This window comes from Natrix helvetica (genome assembly GCF_964273705.1).
Source record: "Natrix helvetica genome assembly, chromosome: 7".
NCBI classification, from domain to species: Eukaryota; Metazoa; Chordata; class Lepidosauria; order Squamata; family Natricidae; genus Natrix; species Natrix helvetica.
Window position 1 is genome coordinate 61,213,853 of NC_138558.1, and position 20,262 is coordinate 61,234,114.

Consider the following 20,262-nt stretch of genomic DNA (forward strand, 5'->3'; position numbering starts at 1 on the left):
GCCCATAAATAAATACCTGGGCAACGCCTGGTTATCGGCTAGTATAAATTTAAAAAGTTAGGATATGATAAAATAAATAAGTAAATAAGGGCAGTTTGTGAGGTGCAAAGGAATCATGAAATTGGTTGGTATTCTTAGCCAGAGTTGAGAGATGCTGTAAAACTTTCCCCAGCTAGGAAGAATCAATAAATCAGTTGGAGGAGAGAAAAAAGGGACTGGCGTCCTGACCCAGAAGAAGGGATTAAACAACCAGATAAATTGCTGCCAGAGGCTTCTGCAGTGAACATTTTGCCAAGGGCGGCAGGAAGAATTTGTTTAACTATGTATGTGCTTTTTATGTATACCACCCTTTTAAGGAGACAGTGGGGCTTGTGGAATATGAACTGCAAGCTTCCGCAAGCCTCTCCACAGGTTACACATGTTGGAAATTTATTATGGATGATTTGCAGTTTAATCTGCACTCAGCATGCTCCCAGTCAATCCTTATGTCCAGATCAGAGCAGGCACATATGCCACCTTATTCATAACACTTAACTAACAAACTGTGCAAAGGGCAAGCAAAAGCAGACAGAAAGACAGAAAGAAACATGAGCAACTGGTAATCCCCCAGGCACTACAGGCCAGTTGAGATATCAATTTTGGTTGTTTTGATATGTTGCTTGGTAGTCTAGGAGATGATAGAGGGTTGTTATTTTTTTTTATGCTGTATGCCGGCCAGAATCATGCTGTTGAGCTGCGTGGCTTTATAAATCTTGCTATAAATAATAACCAAACAGTCAAGAGATAAAAGGCAGAAGACTTAATAACAGCATCTCCTCCACCATCTGTATCTCTACAGCAAAAGGCATAGACGTTTTCAGAGCCCCTGGAAATAATACTAATAATTAGTACGGAGAGTCCCCAAGGAAATTACTTTTTATGATTCCAGCTTTAACCCTTATTTGTATGTAATGGTAGAACAGAGATGGGCAATGGGATAAAATGAGCCACCTTCTCTTCTGCACATGTGTGCAATTCGATGGATGGGGATGATGTAAAAGTAAAGGTTTTCCTCGCACATATGTGCTAATCGTTCCCCGACTCTAGGGGGCGATGCTCATCTCCGTTTCAAAGCCGAAGAGCCAGCGCTGTCCGAAGACATCTTGGTGGTCATGTGGCCGACATGAATAAACGCGGGAGGCGCATAGAATGCTTTTATCTTCCCACCAAAGGCGATCCCTATTCTTTTACTTGCATTTTTATGTGCTTTTGAACTGCTAGGTTGGCAGAAGCTGGGACTAGTAATGGGAGCTCACTCATTAGAGCTCGTTACACGGTTCTGCAGATTCAAAACACTGACCTTTCTGATCGACAAGCTCTCTTCTTAGCTACTGAACCACCTTTTGGGCTCCGCTGGCGGGCCATAGCAATACTTGGTGACTGTCTCATATTGATGATGGTTGCAGTGTCCTGTGGTCATACCAGTGACGTGCAGTCAGGTGAGGCAAGTGAGGCAAGTGAGGCACAGCCTCACCACTCTCATCATGAAAAAAAAAGTAAAAGGAAAAAGCTGAGCTAGTTACTGCCTCACCGTGGATGACTCTGCTTAACTGTTAAAAAAAGCTGGAAAAGGTATGTGTGAGTTAGAGGGAGGGGGAGGAATTCAAACTTCATCCTCCTGGTGCTGTGCAGGGCTTTGGGCAAAGGCTGGAGGGAAGGACCCTGGCTCGCTTGTGCTCTCCCTCCCCAAGAGTAGTTTGATTGCAGGCAGAGCCACGTTGTGGGGCCAGTGTGTGTGCTACAGCATGGCTCTTTGCCTGGCTTCCTGCCTCCTCCTGTGGTCTCCTCACTGGTGCTCTCCCTCCCCAAGTGTAGTGACTTCCTCCCCAGGCCCCCATTCATTTCTCTCTCACACACACACAGCTGGATAAAACTATATAAAAATCTAGCCCAGCTTCACTGATTACAAGTTTGAAAAGGCAACATGGCTCCACCTGCAATCAAACTACACTTGGGGAGGGAGAGCACAAGCGAGCACTGAGGAGACCACAGGAGGAGGCAGGAAGCCAGGCAAAGAGCCATGCTGTAGTACACACACTTCCCCCCAGCCTCTTTCTTTTGGAAGGCTCAGATTGGCTCCCCTCCGGCTTCTCTGCCTCTCCTCTCACCCCAGCCTGCCAGCAGGAGGTGAGTGGGTGGGCTTTATTGTGTTCCAGGCATTTCCCACCCAGACAGCAGGCTGCATTTGCAATGGTGGAGGTGTTTGGGAAAGGCAGCAGGGGAATGGGAGGGATGGCAGAGGAGCTGCTTTCAAGCCACTGGAAAAGATATCCATTCCAACTTTTGTGTGTGGGGGGGTTTGTTTGAGAGTGAGTGAGAGAGGGAAGGGGTAGGAGAGATAGTCCAATCCAACTTCTGTGTGTGTGTGTGTGTGTGTGTGTGTTTGAGAGAGGGGGAGGAAGGGAGAGAGGGAGGAAGGAGGGGAAGGAGAAGAAAAAGAAAAAGAAAGAAGGAGCAAAGGAGAAAAACAAATGCTGTCGCTTTAAATTGGAACTGAGCATGCCTGGCTGTGGAATTCTGGGAGTTGAAGTCCACAAGTCTAAAAATATTTGAAACCCAGCACTGTGTCAGTGCCTCACCAGTCATAAACCTCACCGCACGTCACTGGGTCATACGATCCCTTTTTGTGATCTTCTGACAACAAAGTCAATGGAGAATTGAGAATTACTTAACAACGGTGTCACTAATTTAACAACTGCAGTGATTCACTTAACAAATGTGGCAAGAAAAGTCCTAAAACAGGACAAAACTCACTTAACAAATATCTTGCTCAGCAACACAGATTTTTGGATCAATTGTGGTCGTACGTCAAGGACTACCTGTATTTGGAAAGACTCTTAAGACTTGGCTTTTTCCTCCAGCACTGGACTCAACTGTTAGTGAGTTTTATGAATAATTGATCCTGACATTACAAGTTTTAATGTCTGGCTTTTTATGACTGATCTATTTTTCCCCTTAATGTTTAAATTTGAGAATCCATCCAAAATTGCTTGGCAAATGGGTGACCACATACATACATACATAAAATTTAATATTTAAACCACAAAAAACAATGGGTTTCTTTTACATGTTTTTGAAGGAAAAAAAGGTTGCTTTTGTTTATTTTGTGAGACAGATTATCTTTCAGGAGGGGAAAAATGATATAGATATGTGCCCCTATGTTACATAGCCAGGAATTTGATACAATTTGCATTTGTCCCTTTCATTACTTGGAAGGGAAACAGAGTGTAAAAGTTCTCTCACATACTGTCAACCCTGAAGCGAACCTGACTAACGCCATCTTTACAGCTTCAAGGTTGTCACGAGTCAGGTAGGGAGGAAATAGTTAGTTGAGGGTTTGTAGTCAAAGCAAAAAGTTTTCCTGTGGGAACCAAGGACATTTCAACAGGTGGCTGGGAAGAGGAAGAGTAGAGTAACAAGCAACCAGCTAGCACCTCTATTGGACAATGTGACTGATGACTGGGGGGGAGGGGAGAAAGGGGGATTTTCACTTTTTAGTTAGGTGAAAACCGCGGGAACTTTCAGAGTCAGTTTTCACCAGTTGTGCCATATGATGTATCCAATAAACTGTTCTTTGAGGAATCTACCTGCCTCCGAGTTCTGCTTTCAATGGTGCATTACTTGGAATGCTGACACATACATTGAAAATTGTGGGTAGACTCCAGGTGACGATCTCTCTGGAAGATAAGCAGTGGCAATATTATCAAACTGATACCCGAAATCAGGACCTAGGGCTAAGATCTGAAGACTGCGGAAAGGAGTTCTCATTAGAAATATGTCTGATCTGCAGCCTTACCCTGTAGGATCAGCCAATCTATTAGATGTATATTTCTGTGGGTCTAGAAAAATGGTGGGGGGACACTGAAACCAGTAATAGAAAGAATTAAGTTTCAGTAATATCCCACTCCCTTTTTAAATATAAAAATCAATCCAATTCCAGAAAAATCTGTCAGGTTGAATTCCTAGAACGTCTCAAGAAACTTCAGCCAAGCTGATGTAAGGCTGAGTAAGGCCATATGAGGAGCATGGAGTATGTATTTTTAGAAATTTGGATTGACCACTTTCCAGAGTATAGACAGAGCTGATCACAATATAACAACAAATATAATTTAAGCTTTATATAATTGAATTGCTGCAGTGTAATTGTTGTCTTGATGGCAGACATATTTAAGGATTATGTTGGAGGCTTTGGGTCCTTTCTACAGAGTTGCTCAATTGATTCATTTGGCAGTTGGAAATTTGAACGTGCATGGCTTAAGTTCTTAACTTAGTAACTGGCCTTGTATTAATTTTGCATCTAAAAGGGGACTTAAAATTCTTTCTAGAGAAAACTAAAACCTTATTTTTGAATATAGGCAAGATTTAGATGGTAAAGCTTAGCACAAAGACTGCAACAATATTAATGCCATTAATATGGGAAAAACAAGGAGGCCAGAATCAGTGTTCCTGATTTGCCTTACTTTGTTGGATAGCTTTACCTTATTTCTCTGGAGGCAAATTCACTGTTTTGATTTATTGGGCTTTTCACTTCCTTCCACAGCCCAAATAAGGCCTTGGTTTAAAGCCTTAAAAAGGATAGAGATTATGTACTTATATTATGGTGCAACAAAGTTAATACCACTTTATAATGCCTTGGTAAGGCCACACTTGGAATACTGCATTCAGTTTTGGTCGCCACGATGTAGAAAAGATGTGGAGACTCTAGAAAGAGTGCAGAGAAGAGCAACAAAGATGATTAGGGGACTGGAGGCTAAAACATATGAAGAACGTTGCAGGAACTGTGTATGTCTAGTTTAATGAAAAGAAGGACTAGGGGAGACATGATAGCAGTGTTCCAATATCTCAGGGGTTGCCACAAAGAAGAGGGACTCAAACTATTTTCCAAGGCATCTGAGGGTAGAACAAGAAGCAATGGGTGGAAACTAATCAAGGAGAGACACAACTTAGAACTGAAGAGAAATTTCCTGACAGTTAGAACAATTAATCAGTAGAACAAGTTGCCTTCAGAAGTTGTGAAAGCCCCAACACTGGAAGTCTTTAAGAAGATGTTGGATAACCATTTGTCTGAAACGGTATAGGGTTTCCTGCCTAGGCAGGTGGTTGGACTAGAAGACCTCCAAGGTCCCTTCCAACTCTGTTATTGTATTGTATTGTATTGTATTGTATTGTATTGTATTGTATTGTATTGTATTGTATTATATTGTATTATAAACTGTTGGTCCTCACTTAGATAGTCCTTACATACTTTTATAACATCTTACTACAATGTGCTAATAAATGTATTTACTGTGAAACTACTACAACATAACAACCAACAGCTAAAAACTATAGCTAAAATACTATGAACTTATCTAGTTTGATATAAAGTGGGAAAAACATAATAAATGTCTGTCTTTCATTTCTAAGACAGCAAAGATGCTAAGAAAATAGGCCTTGAGAGAGAATGTTATAATGGAAATGACTACCACAAATTCCCCAATCTAATTACTTGCCCAATGTCAGTTTATAAAAAGTTTTCAAATTCCCAAAGGAGGAATTTGGTCCTTTAGATTGTCTGTCGGTTTTCAATGATTCTATTTAATTTACTTCCTGTTTAGAAAGTGATTTAGCAGAATCTCTAAAAGAAAATATAGGTAATCCTCAAGTTACGACCATAATGGAGCCTGCCCATTATAGTCAGAAGTCATGTGATTGCCTTACTTAACAGCCCCCATCTCTGCTCCCCCTATATAATTGTTCAGCAGTTTACTAAGTGGAGCATGGGGTTCCTCAGATGAAGGATGGCCTGGAAGTCCTAGTACAGGTCCAGACTACCCCAGGCCTCCCAGGGTGTCCCCCACTTCCTGAAGCACCCCATGCACCACTTCTTGCATCTTGGGGTCCTAGCTGGATCTCCTGGATCTCTGGAAACTTGCAAGCTCCCAATGGCCTGATTTCCCCTAGGTTACTAGGTTAGAAGAAAGCTGTAAGCTGCAGCTGATTCATGTGTGCTATAGCCCTGAGTGGATGACTGGCTGCCACAGTGGTGGGTTCCGGATCCTGTTCCAACTGGTACGGTTGCGTGTGCGCGGAAGCGTGGAAGACTTAAAAGACTGGTAAGGAGCTCGGGCGGGTGGGCCCTCCGGAGCATCGTGCTGGAATGGTATCTGGTGCTCCGGTACGCCCGTACCTCCTGCAACCCGCTGATAGCAATATAAAACTAAAATAGCACTAAAACAACTAAAATGATAACTACACTAATATCTTTCTGAAAGTGCTATATAAATTTGTATTACAGACTTTATTCATTAAACATGAAATTCAGTCAATTGAACATTCAAAAATGCATCACAAATACCACTGACTGGTGCTAATGGTTGATACGGGTTGCTGCCAGCGTCCTAGGTATCTTCTTAAAGTGTATGTTGTTCTGAGTAGCACAGTTTTGTGCAGTTATTGAAGGAAGCTGCAATTTCGTGATGTATTTTGTAAAATTCTTGGACATGGTACCAAGTGCCCAATGGGTATCACTGTAATATTATTGTTATTGTTATTATTATATTTATTTATTTATTTATTTATTTGTTTGTTTGTTTGTTTCGATTTATCAGTCGCCCCCTCTCCGCAAAGGGACTCGGGGCGACGTACAATTAAATCAAAATACAGGTGTGGCATGGAGGAGGTGATATCAATATTTAACAGTCAAATACAAATGGAAGCCACTAGGTTCAAATAAATAACAATAAATTAAAGCAATTAAAACAGTTAAAAACCTCAAAATTTACGATTAAAATATTAAAATATTAAAATAGCCAGGGAGGTTAGAAGGTTCTAGTTAAGCCAGGCCGGCTAGTTGGAACAGGTGGGTCTTGAGTTTCGTGCGGAAGGAGCGGAGATCGGTCGTTATCCTGATGTCTGGGGGGAGGTCATTCCAGAGGGCTGGGCCCATCACAGAGAAGGCCCTATTCCTGGGCGCCACCCTCTGACACTGCCTGGTGGACGGCAGCCGGAGGAGTCCCTCTCTGTGAGAGCGAATTGGTCGGATCCAATTCCTTGGATCAAGCTTGGATAACCAAGACTGATTTTATAATCCTTGTATAAAAGTAACCTAAGTGCCCTGTTTTATATATCCTTAATAAAGCACACATTGTTTATTTAACAATGGACTGCTTAACATTTGACTCTATTATTTTATTAATATTGATGTTGGGCTTCAACTGGACTTTGAAATGTATGTTTCCCCAAGTGTTGCCTTGGCTAAGATACAAATTGTACATAACATACATAAATTACATACATAGGAAAATGATTATTTTATCATATTTTAGAAAATAATCTAACCATTTTCAAAGGAATCATTTCTCATTAAAAATGTTCAACCTGAGCTACATAAATAGTTTATGTAGTTAACCTAATAATAATTCACTAGATATTTGCTCAAATTGATCAATTCTAAGGGAGGATTTAATCACACATACTCCTTGTGAAACTTGCAAATGTTTAATCTTCAAAAGATATCTAAGACATTCCCAGTTTCTTTTCTGGGATCCCTTAGGATATTAGCCAAAATAATTTTGTTTCATTTTAAAAGCCGATGTGGTGCAGCGGTTAGAGTCCAGTACCGCAGGCTACTTTAGCTGACTGCTAGTTGCAGTTTGGCCATTCAAATCTCACCGGCTCAAGGTTGACTCAGCCTTCCATCGTTCCAAGGTGGGTAAAATGAGGACCCAGATTGTTGGGGGCAAAATGCTGACTCTGTAAACTGCTTAGAGAGGGCTGTAAAAGCACTATGAAGCGGTATATAAGTCTAAGTGCTATTTCTATTTCTATTAATATCAGAACATAGCGGAAGGCAAACTAGTGACTTGAGTGCTACAAGGTCAGCTACTTAAATATTTTTTTTCAACTATTCCTCTATTGAGACCTATGAAATTCAGAATTAACCTTCAAGCCAACCAATACGATGGTGGCTTGGTGCTAAAATGTGAAGATCAGCAGACATAATTGATTGTTTTATCCAATCAGTCTGTCTTAATTATCTTAGGGAACCCAGAATGTTAAAAATAAATCTCATGCTGAGTATAAATAAATACAATTAACTCAGAATGCAACAAGTACGGTAACAGTAGAAAATTAGTGTAGATAAATGAATCACACAATACTTTTGAGAACTTTTGAGTTTCCACACATCATGAAACATGGTGATTATGTTCATATTAATCAAAATAATTCAGTCTAGGATCTCTGAAAAGAAAGTTCTGAGCCTAGTTGAGAGAGATCGTGGAGAAAGGGATCGTGAAAGGGATCATGAAAGGGATCGTGGAGTCCTAGTGGACAACCATTTAAATATGAGCCAGCAGTGTGCAGCAGCTGCCAAAAAAGCCAACACAGTTCTAGGCTGCATCAACAGAGGGATAGAATCAAGATCACGTGAAGTGTTAATACCACTTTATAATGCCTTGGTAAGGCCACACTTGGAATACTGCATTCAGTTTTGTTTGCCACAATGTAGAAAAGATGTGGAGACTCTAGAAAGAGTGCAGAGAAGAGCAACAAAGATGATTAGGGGACTGGAGACTAAAACATATGAAGAATGGTTGCAGGAACTGGGTATGTCTAGTTTAATAGAAATAAGGACTAGGGGAGACATGATAGCAGTGTTCAATATCTCAGGGGTTGCCACAAAGAAGAGGGAGTCAAGCTATTCTCCAAGGCACCTGAGGGTAGAACAAAAAGCAATGGGTGGAAACTAATCAAGGAGAGAAGCAACTTAGAACTGAGGAGAAACTTCCTGACAGTTAGAACAATTAATCAGTGGAACAGCTTGCCTCCAGAAGTTGTGAATGCCCCAACACTGGAAGTCTTTAAGAAGATGTTGGATAGCCATTTGTGTGACACGATATAGAGTTTCCTACCTAGGCAGGGGTTGGACTAGAAGACCTCCAAGGTCCCTTCCAACTCTGCTATTGTATTGTATTGTATAGATGAAATGTTTAAAAAACAGGGTTTTTTTATTTAAAAAAGGCAATCAAATAATATTTTAACCATCTAGCTTTCATTCTTTCAGTAATCGTAAGGAGGATGTGTGCAAAACTGAAGATACAGAATTGAGAAGAATTCTAAGAATGAGAAGAAGGCTGTTAGAAATTTGTCAGTGAGAAGACCTCGTAAATTCTCATCTTACCTTCACATCTTTTACATTCATCCTTGTTCCTTCTTTTCCAACAAAGATGTCATCGATGTCAACAAGAATGTATCTGTCCAAGGATAATGTAAGCCTTTTTCCTGTCAAGAAGGAGATGGCATCTATAAAAATAAGTTTGTGCAGCCAAAAGTTCAAGTTGTTTCCAAAAAGGACTCGTTGAATTCCATCATGAAGTCCCAGGTCCTGAATCACTGTAGCATAGAGATTAAGCTTTGGAAGCGATGCTGGGAATGGTTTGGAGGCTTGAAATTCCGTTAAAAGCACTGGTTGATAAGTTGAGTGGTTATATTGGAAAACAGTCCAGTCATCACCAGGTAATGGACCTTTTTTAACCCTTGGGGCTTTGGTTATATGCAATAGAGGGGACTGCGGGTTTACTAAGCAATCCTGCAGAGCTATATTGTTGTAAAGATGTAATGGAAATCCTTTGAGCTGAGTACTTGACAAGCTATTCTCATTGGCTTTATGAAAACCAATTATGCTAACACTGTATTCCACACAGTATTTTTCCAGGAGTTCCCTGTTCCATGAATCCATGGATGTGTATTTCAAAATATTTTCATATACTACAAGGATGTATTTCCCTTTGCCATTGTCAGCCAGGGGTGGGATATCCCCTTTCCCAGATGCAATCACCATGTGATACTGAAACCGACTAGACTCCAGGATGGCAATGATGTCTTGGCCAAGTTGAGAGTACTGGCTTTCAACAAAAAGCAACACCATAGCATCAGTCCTAGTAGGATCGATTGGCTTCACTGTTTTAAGGTCTAGTGTTCTATAGGGCAAAAGTTTAAGATCTTCACACTCCATTTCTCCTGTAGTATCAGTGAGGGCAATTTCTTGCTTGTGACCGGTATACAAGTAATAAGCGGAAATGACTATGCTCACTAAGCAGAAGGTGGCTAAGAGAATGACAAGTGTTCGGAAACTCCTACAAAGTTTCATGATCAAATTCATCTTCATTTTGTTTTGTTTTGTTGCAGGAATGTATTTCTTCTGTTTCATCTCCCCCAATTGGCTTCTTCCTTTTAAAGTGCCATCATAGACAGACCACGAGATGGTATGAATACCACTCTCCAAATATTCATGTGACCATTGCAATTCAAATAGTGGGGAAAAGGTGAAGACTATGAAATTCCTGATACTGAGAGTCCAAAGAGGTGGAAATTTATATTGAAAGCTGTGTCCTTTGACTGCACTAGTTGCCAATAATCAATGGAGGAGACGCTTAGCATTATCTGCAACAAAGTGAGAAATTAGAGTAGGTTAAGAAAATCCATACAGCAATTAAAATGTGTTAATTAAATAAGCTAGTAACTTCTATTAAAAGAAAAATAAATCCCACCTATGAACATTTTTATTGATTCCAAGAGAAAAGATGACAAGGGGATGACTTCCTGGTAAAATTTATGTGTGAAGAACAGGCTTATCATTTACAGTTGTTATCCAAAACACTCATTATTTATTTCAGGCCTATATTTATCATGATACATAAAAGCACAATTTGTGATAATTCTCATATTTTATAAGATTCAATAATAAGCACCATCAACTGAATTTTTATATAAATATATCAGAAATGTATATTATTAAGACTCCTTCCTTTCAGGACAGAGGGCTCTGCCATCCAACCACTCTATTCACTCCCTCAGACCTTCTGGGTAGATGGATGAGTAAGGGAGTCCCCTTGGCACTAGAGCTCAAGCTCTCAGTTCCAATGGGGCTCCCACTCCTACAAATGTCCTCTTTCCTAAGCTGACACCCTCACTGGCCAGTCAGAGGGAGGGTAGACTCACCCAAGGCATCCACCTGATTTTCACTCTGGATGGAGGGCCCCAAGCATCCACCAATAAGACACAAGCTGTTCCAGGCTCTCAACCTTGAAGCAGGTTCTCAGATGCTTCAGGACCCTTAGTCCTCTAGCATAGGCTTGCCCAAGGCTTTGAGATGACTTCTCCAGCTTCTGCTTCAGATCTTCCAAAAGATCCCCTCATGATAGGATGAGTAGCACAACTACTAGAAAAACCTAATGAAGCTGCCCATGAGATCTTTTCTTAGACTGAAGGGTAGGAAGCAAAAAAGGCTACAGACCATCTAAATTAATTTCTGCAATCAAATAGGAACATTCGTATTTATATTCTTGGCCAGATGAAATCAATGCAAAACACTCTATATAAGATGATTTCTGTGAAATAGTTTTAAAGCAAAACAGCATCTTAAGGAATAAGAAGTGGAATAAAAAGTAATGCAATGATGAGCATGTATGATTTATGTAATTTGTAGTCAGATAGAGCTATATGAATATTACATTTTTATTCTCTTTTTCTATATTTTGGTCAATGTAAGATAGCAAGCATACCTAATACTCCCGTCTCCTGTTTTCTCTTCAAAAATCATCCTGTGAGCTGGGTTGAGTTAGAGGGTATGGACTTTCACGTCTAAAGCAGGCCTAGAACTCAGACTCCTGGTTTCTAGGCCAGCACTTTAACCACTATACAATACTTTCATATCACACTCCTATGTGGTTTATGCTCAGTGTTGTGGGAATAAACTTCTCCATGGTGTTCTCTTTAGTTTTGATGATTAACCCAGATCATGCTTGACTTACTTTTATCTAATATCAGAAACTTTATTAACTAATCCTGATTTGTAAAAAAACAAACAAACAAACAAACAAACAAAGCACCATACTCTAGTTTCCAGTTCTACAGGGTATATATTGAGGTAGTTTTAACAATTTTACAACATAAAAATATAAATTTTAATTACTTCCAATGTATTGTCATTGAAAAGGATAAATCTGATTGTTTTAACAAAAGAGCCAATTATTATATTATTGTATGATTTGTGTATGTTATGTTCGTAATGTTTTAACTAATCAACTCCGTAACTATAAATTCGTAAAGGGATATTTAATCCTTACTCTATTTAGAAGTCGTTAATAAAAATGCTTCAAAATGCAGGTTCAGGACTACCAATTACCCAGTGACGTGCAGTCAGGTGGGGCAAGTGAGGCACAGCCTCACCACTCTCATCATGAAAAAAAAAGTAAAAGGAAAAAGCTGAGCTAGTTGCTGCCTCACCGTGGATGACTCTGCTTAACCTCACTGGTGCTCTCCCTCCCCAAGTGTAGTGACTTCCTCCCCAGGCCCCCATTCATTTCTCTCTCTCACACACACAGCTGGATAAAACTATATAACAATCTAGCCCAGCTTCACTGATTACAGGTTTGAAAAGGCAACGTGGCTCCACCTGCAATCAAACTACACTTGGGGAGGGAGAGCACAAGCGAGCACTGAGGAGACCAGAGGAGGAGGCAGGAAGCCAGGCAAAGAGCCATGCTGTAGTACACACACTTCCCCCCAGCCTCTTTCTTTTGGAAGGCTTGGCTCCCCTCCGGCTTCTCTGCCTCTCCTCTCACCCCAGCCTGCCAGCAGGAGGTGGTGGGTGGGCTTTATTGTGTTCCAGGCATTTCCCACCCAGACAACAGGCTGCATTTGCAATGGTGGGGGTGTTTGGGAAAGGCAGCAGGGGAATGGGGGGGGGATGGCAGAGGAGCTGCTTTCAAGCCACTGGAAAAGATATCCAATCCAACTTTTGTGTGTGTGAGGGTTTGTTTGAGAGTGAGTGAGAGAGGGAAGGGGTAGGAGAGATAGTCCAACCCAACTTCTGTGTGTGTGTGTGTGTGTGTGTGTGTGTTTGAGAGAGGGGGAGGAAGGGAGAGAGGGAGGAAGGAGGGGAAGGAGAAGAAAAAGAAAAAGAAAAAGAAAGAAGGAGCAAAGGAGAAAAACAAATGCTGTCGCTTTAAATTGGAACTGAGCATGCCTGGCTGTGGAATTCTGGGAGTTGAAGTCCACAAGTTTAAAAATATTTGAAACCCAGCACTGTGTCAGTGCCTCACCAGTCATAAACCTCACCGCATGTCACTGCAATTACCTCCCATTTGACAAATCATTTTGATGAGCATGCTTTGAGTATGACTTTTGAGGCAACTTTGCACTATACATCCAGTCTGTTCTTATCTAAGATATCATTTCCAATTTTCCATTTTTGTAAGGAAATAAGGAAAATATAATCGCAAATAGATGTTTCCACTGTTGGGAGTAAATTTTTAATTAGTCCACAATTGATAGCACAAGCCTGAATATTCCAAACTTCTTATAAGTTGTTTATTGAGCCTAACTGTTTCCAGCGCTTTCTTGATACTGAGTTATAGATCAATCTAAGAAGAAAAACACAAGAATGCAGTTCAATGGTGACAATGATAAATCACTGCAACTTACACTCCTGAAGTTTATCAAATCACATGCAAGACTTTGGGTTTACAATCACATTAGGGATATGTGCTGCCCAAATCAACCCATCAGTTGTCCTTGCAGGATCGACAGCAGGAGCAACAACAAAAATGTGTTTGCATATTGTTAGGGAACACATTCTGAATGTTTAAATTAAACCCCATTTGGTTTTCAGAAGGGATTTTTTTTCAGCACTAGGGGGCAATATATTCCTGTTTCTTTCCAAATAACAATAGATATCAGAGCATCATCCGTTTATCTAGAAAAACTGGTTGTAAAACAAGTAGATACGTAATAATAGTCTAAAGCAAAAGATAAGATCTCATCCTAGAATTTACTGCTAAATGAATATAATTTTACTGCTATAAATGATGGTGCGAGTTTTCCCCCCCGTACTTACAGAATTTCTCATTCTTGGCCTGTAAAAGTGAAGACCTTAATATAAATTGGCTATCTTTTCCTGTCCTTCATGCAGTTTCATACTAAATTATGAAAGAAAAAGAAATCTGGTTTAAAATTAAATTGTGGATAATAATGTAGATAGCCTCTGTGTGAATTTGACAGATGGACATTTAATTATGTAATTTCAAAATAATGAAAATGAACTCTAGGTGTATGCAGTATTTCAAAACAACTCAGAATCCGAATTAACTATAAAATGAATGTGTTTCTCATTAAAATAAATGAAATTTATTTAAAGTCTCACTTTTAACTAACCTTATGTTATAAACTAGAAGAACTCATATATACAGTTGAAAATAATAACAAAAGTTTAAAAACTTCATAACTTTTGAATTATGAAGGCATAATTAGGGGCAGCCTTACTTTTCTTCATAGAAATTTCTTCAATTTCTCAATTTCTGAAGGAATTCAACTTCCCTTCCCAAGTACACACATTTAATTAAAAAAAAATGTTCATCTTCCAGGCACTAAATCCAATTTCCTCAAAATGTATTCCTTTCCCTCTTGTTTGCATGCCACAGGTCTAATAGTGTGTCAAATCTCATTTCAGCAAAAACTGTGAAGAAAGACAGGGAAAGGGACAAGCTTGGTCCCAGCAAAACATCACAACTTCCCAAATCCCTTCACCTGAAAGTGAAGCTGACAATAAATTAATGACATCCTTTTGTCAGGGTTCCAAGTTGCATCCCTAACGAAAGAAGATTCCGAGACTTGAGTTTCCTCAATGTTCCATTTTATTAGAGATGTCATATTGGCACATCTGGGAAAACCTGAACCTGAAAGTTTCCAGGTTTTCCCCACCCAAAAGAAAGTTCAGAATCCTGCCCAGCACCCATATGTCCATCACATGGTCTAATCAGGCATCATCCAAAACTGAAGATGCCTCCCAGTCACAGCTGCCAAGCAAGGTGTCCTTGACTCTCTGAGAAAAGAATGTTATTTTGACTATATATCTCCCATACTCCATATACCCCCCTATATATCTCCCATATATCCCACTCCCATTTTCCCATAGTAGAAAATGTGGCAGGCCTGAAGGCCCAATACAACATCTTCCACGCTAAAGCTCAGCACAGGCTCCCCTCAGGGCTGTGTGCTCAGCCCATACCTTTACTCGTTGTATACATATGACTGCATATCCTCTGATCCATCCAACATCATAATAAAGTTTGCAGACGACACAACAGTGCTGGGTCTCATAACTGGAGGGGGACAAATCAGCATACAGGGAAGAAGTCCAGAAGATATCCGCATGGTGCTCAAGAAACAACTTACATCTAAATACTAATAAGACAAAGGAGATGGTGCTAGATTTCTGAAAGCAGAGAGAGGAACCTGCCCCACTGTATATCGAGGGGGGGCTGTGTGGAGAGGGTTTCCTCTTTTAAATTCTTGGGAGTGCTTATTAGTCAAGATCTCACTTGGAAAAACGTCTCTGGTGATTGGAAAGGCCCAACAGAGACTTCATTTCCTTGGAGTCCTGCGGAAAAATCAGGTGGAACAATGGCTGATGACCTCTTTCTATCGGTCCACCATAGAAAGTGTCCTCACATATTGTATTACAGTATGGTATGCTGGTTTTACAGCTGCGGACAGGAAGGCACTACAGGGAGTGATCAATTCGGCACAAGAAACCGTTGGTTGTCCTCTGGCACCACTGGATGACATTGCCAGATCTCGCTCCTTTAGCAGAGTAAGGAAGATACTCAGAGTTGATTCACACCCTGGTCAGTGTCTCTTTGCACTTCTACCATCAGGCAGAAGGCATCAAAGTATAGCCAGCCGAACAAACAGGTTTAAAGATAGTTTCTATCCTTGGGCTGTGAGACTTTTAAATACAACCACAATCATTCCATGCACACGCTAGTTTTTTTTTTCTGTTTATTTTTCTTTTTTAGTTTCTGTTATAATTTTACACCAGTGAGGTTAAAACCAATTTCGTTGTATTTAAGTACAATGACAATAAAGATTATACTTATACTTAAAATATGGCTTCCAAGTCTGACACCTTTAGAGTTTCACCTCTACAAGCACGGAACATCTCCACATCCAATCTTTTCACTTTCCCCCTTATGTAACAACTTTGTTGTGGGAGGAAATGGAGGAAAATATGGTAAAACACATAGGTTCCATGTTGACAAATGAGTGGAACAAAGCTATATATTTTGCCCTTATTAATTCAAACAATATGCTGAATATATATTAAGGGAAGTTGGATTGGAACAAGATGAGCAATCATAATTTTAAAATTGAATGAAGAAACATCAATGATCTGCACTATGGCAATGACATTTGCCGAAAAATGAAAAAAATCTGCAAGATCTAGTAATAAAAGTCAAGGAGAACAGTGAAAAAATGGGACAAAAAATAAATATAAAGAAAACCATGTTAATGACAATAGAAAGAAAAGCAAGACTTAGAATTGACAGTGAAAACAGTGCAGATATCAAATTGGTGGATTGCATCTGCCTAGCAATTGTTGGTCAACCATCAACAATAAAGAAACAAGCAGTCAAAAAATATGCCACAGACTACCACTTTGTCATGAAGACCTTGGATGCTGAATTGAATTATGATGCATCTACAATTTCAGCATTAAGAATTGTGTAAGTCGGAGTATGTGGCACTTGATGGAAGTGAAAGCTGGAATTTGAAGAAGCAGGATAGGAAGTGTATTTGAGTTTTGAACTTTGGTGACCAAGAAGATCCCTGAGAATGCCATGGACAGTCAAATAAACAAACTGATGGATCACCAAGCAAATTAACCCAGAGTTCTCACTTGAAGGACAAAGGACAAATTTACATTATCCTACTTTGGAGACATTATGCAAAGTCACAGCTCTCTGGAGAAGCGTCTAATGCCGAAAAAGAGTTTTAAAAAGAGAAGAAAAAGGTTGATGGAACAAGCAGAAGCAGCAAGGTGGGTGGATATTATTACATTGACCATGGGGCGGGCCATCAGAAAACCTGAGAGCCCAGGTTAGAAACAGATTGTCATGGGCAAAATCTTTCTGTAAGCTAAGTAGGAGTCAAAAAGAACTTGAGGGCACATAATCAATTAACTTGGGAACAGTGAAAACTGCTAAGAGACACAAGAGATGCCCCTTTATCAGCATAGCAAGGTCAGAAAAATCTCTTTCACAAGGAAAAGATTCTTAAAACACATCTCTCTGTCCAATTAGCTTTATATCAATTGAGAATGGAGTCATTCCTTATATGCAAGGTGGAAAACTGCTTTAATTATTTTCAGTAAGTCATGTGATTCACACTCTATTTATAAACTTTCTGTCCATGTTAAAAGTTTGATCACTGTTAAAAAGCCAAATAAAAAGTGACCATTATTCACTTATTTCTCATTAAGGGTAAAGGTTCTCATCACACATATGTACTAATTGTGCCCGATTTGGGGAGCGGTGCTCATCTCCATTTCAGAGCCAAAGAACCAGCGCTGTCTGAAAACATATCCATGGTCATGTGGCCGGCATGACTAAACACCGAAGGCGCATGGAACGCTGTTACCTTCCCACCAAAGTGGTCCCTATTTTTCTACTTCATTTTTTACATGCTTTCAAACTGCTAGGTTGGCAGAAGCTGGGACAAGTAATGGGTGCTCACTCTGTTACACGGTGCGAGGGATTCGAACCGCCAAACTGCCGACCTTTCTGATTGACAAGCAGTGTCTTAGCCACTGAGCCACCGTGTCTCTCCTATTTCTCATTGTCATTACAAAAACTAGAATAACATTTTCCTTTCAAGATATTGGTTCCCTCGTGCCTGTCATACACAACAGTGTATCAGATGTAGGCAAGTAACAAAGGACACTATGAGCAAACTCCACATTTCTTTAATGCAGGACTAAGCTTGAAAATGAAGAATATAACAGCTTAAACATTTTCCTCTTACAACAAAAGGTAAGTGGTTCAAAAATGGAATAATTGCCTTTAGTGGTTTTTTTTCTTTTTAATCTGAAACAGCTCAACTCAGATAGAGACCATTTTAGCAATGATAACTTAAAGACTCAAGGCTGCACAACATAGATAAGTAATTTGGATAAGCCTCCGTCATTCATCTTAACTATCATGCACCAAACAAAAACAATTGTCAGGATAAGGAAAGGGAACAGAATGAAAAAGTGCTGGGTTAGGAAATGCTGGACTTTCTGGTTCTGAATCTAGTGTGGATCCTGATATTTACTTAGTTCACACATGTTGTGTTCACAGTTAAACACAATCTATTCACTGTGCTTAGGATATTCTGTAAACCAGGTCATTATGGTTCTATGCTTTATGAATCTGTCTATTGTACAGACCCAGAAAATACAGATTGTTCCATTATAATTAAATTATTATAATTTTTGGCAATGTGTAAACATTTTCTCAACATAAGTAAATTTAAAAATTATGTTGGGGAGGGAAGTTTATTGCATAGTCCAGTGGTGGGTTTCAAAAATTTTTTAGAACCTCTTCTGTAGGTGTGGCCTGCTTTGTGGGAGTGGCTTGTTGGTCATGTGACCGAGTGGGAGTGGATTGGCAGTCATGTGACTGGGTGGGTGTGGCCAACTTGTAAAATGTGGTGAAACTCACTTAACAATGCTCTTGCTTAGCAACCAAAATGTTGGCTCAGAAACTCTGGCATTTGAAGCACACAAGTCTTAAAGCTGTCAAGTTACAAGACCCTTCCACCCCTAACCCTTTAGAAAAAAAACCCAGGGGTGTTCAAACTTGACAGCTTTAAAACTTGTAGACTTCAACTCCCAGAATTCCTCCTCCAGTCATGTTGGCTCAGGAACTCTGGCATTGAAGTGTGCAAGTCTTAAAGCTGTCAAGTTACAAGACCCTTGCACCCCTAACCCTTTAGAAAAAACTTGACAGCTTTAAGATTTAAGGTTTTGATAGGACTCTTAGAGGTGGGCGGGGCGATTGGTGAGCCAGCCAATCAGTAAGCGGTAGGCGGGGCAAGCATGATGCGGATGGGCGGGGGGAGGGAGCTGGAACCAGTTCTAATAAATGGCACAGTAGATTTGTTGAATCTTTTCTATAGAAGAGGTCAGAACTGGCAGGAACCCACCCCTGGGATAGTCTTACCATGAGACTGCTTTGTTCTTTGCACTCTGTATAGTATATTGTGTTACATTGCACTAGAGTAATATTTTGAATCACTATTGGGTATATGGCCTTCTCCAATGCAGATGTGCAACAGGGTAAGAAAGTAGGTTGCTATCACTACACAACAGCAGTGGTGGGATTCAACAGGTGCAACGACCAGTTCGCTACGTACACGCTTCATTAAAAGGTATTTAAAGACCTGTATTCTGACAGATGAGCACAATTCAAAATGCACGGACGATGTCTCCTCGAATGGTGACAAAAAGTTTGCAACCAAATTGCCAAGCTCAGAGCTCAAACCAACAGCCTAACTACCAACCCAAGCTACTAATATTCAAACACATTTGAAACACATGGGTCTTTTATCACACGCTGCAAATGTTTAATGAGACAATTAGTGCTGCTGACCTGAACTTACTAAAAAAAGTTCTATAAAAAAGAAAAACTACAATCTAATTCCTGAAGACATGAAAAACACTATGAAGTATAAGATTAGACATTTAAAAAAAACATACCACTTTTGATTCATCAACATTTGTTAAATAGTAATTTATAAATCAGACATTTGGCATAATTGATTTTTAAAAAATAATAATCTATTTAATGTAATGGGGGAGGTGCGGTGGCTCGGTGGTTAAGACACTGGGTTTGTCAGATGGAAAGCCAGCAGCTCAGGTTTGAGACCTGAGCGTCACACAATGGGGTGTGAGCTCCCGTTCTCAATACAGCTCCTGCCAATCTAGCAGTATGAAAGCATTCAAATGTGAGTAGATAAATAGTATCACTTCAGTGGGAAGGTAATAATGATCCACGACATCATGCTGGCCACGTGACAGTTAAATAGATAGGATGACACTGGTTTCATGGCCTTGAAACAGAGATGAGCACCTATAGTTGGACATGACTAGCTGACTAAACTCTGCAGGGACTTCTTTACCATTATTTATTTAATTTAATGACCATATGGAAGGGATGGGGTACCAATCCACCAGCAATAACCACTAATTCTGTCACAGTATACAAATATTTGATTAACACTGTTTTGACTTAAGTAACTAGAGTATTGGTGGTGTTTTATGGAAAAGTAGGCTTTGAAGGAGCAAATATAGAAGTAAAGTAGTATCTTAAGAGGTATGACTATACAGACAATCCTCAAGCTACAATATTCATTTAG

General features: G+C 39.9%; 1 protein-coding gene across 2 annotated transcripts in view; it reads right to left on the bottom strand.

Moving 5' to 3' along the window:
• NDST4 (N-deacetylase and N-sulfotransferase 4) overlaps positions 1-20,262 on the bottom strand; it is a 167,189-nt gene that overhangs the window by 134,210 nt on the left and 12,717 nt on the right. For both annotated transcript variants that reach the window (XM_081959865.1, XM_081959864.1), the window contains exon 2: positions 9,203-10,464. In XM_081959865.1, coding sequence (XP_081815991.1) covers positions 9,203-10,231 — 1,029 coding nt within the window. In that variant the 5' untranslated portion in view covers positions 10,232-10,464. The remainder of the gene's footprint in view (positions 1-9,202; positions 10,465-20,262) is intronic.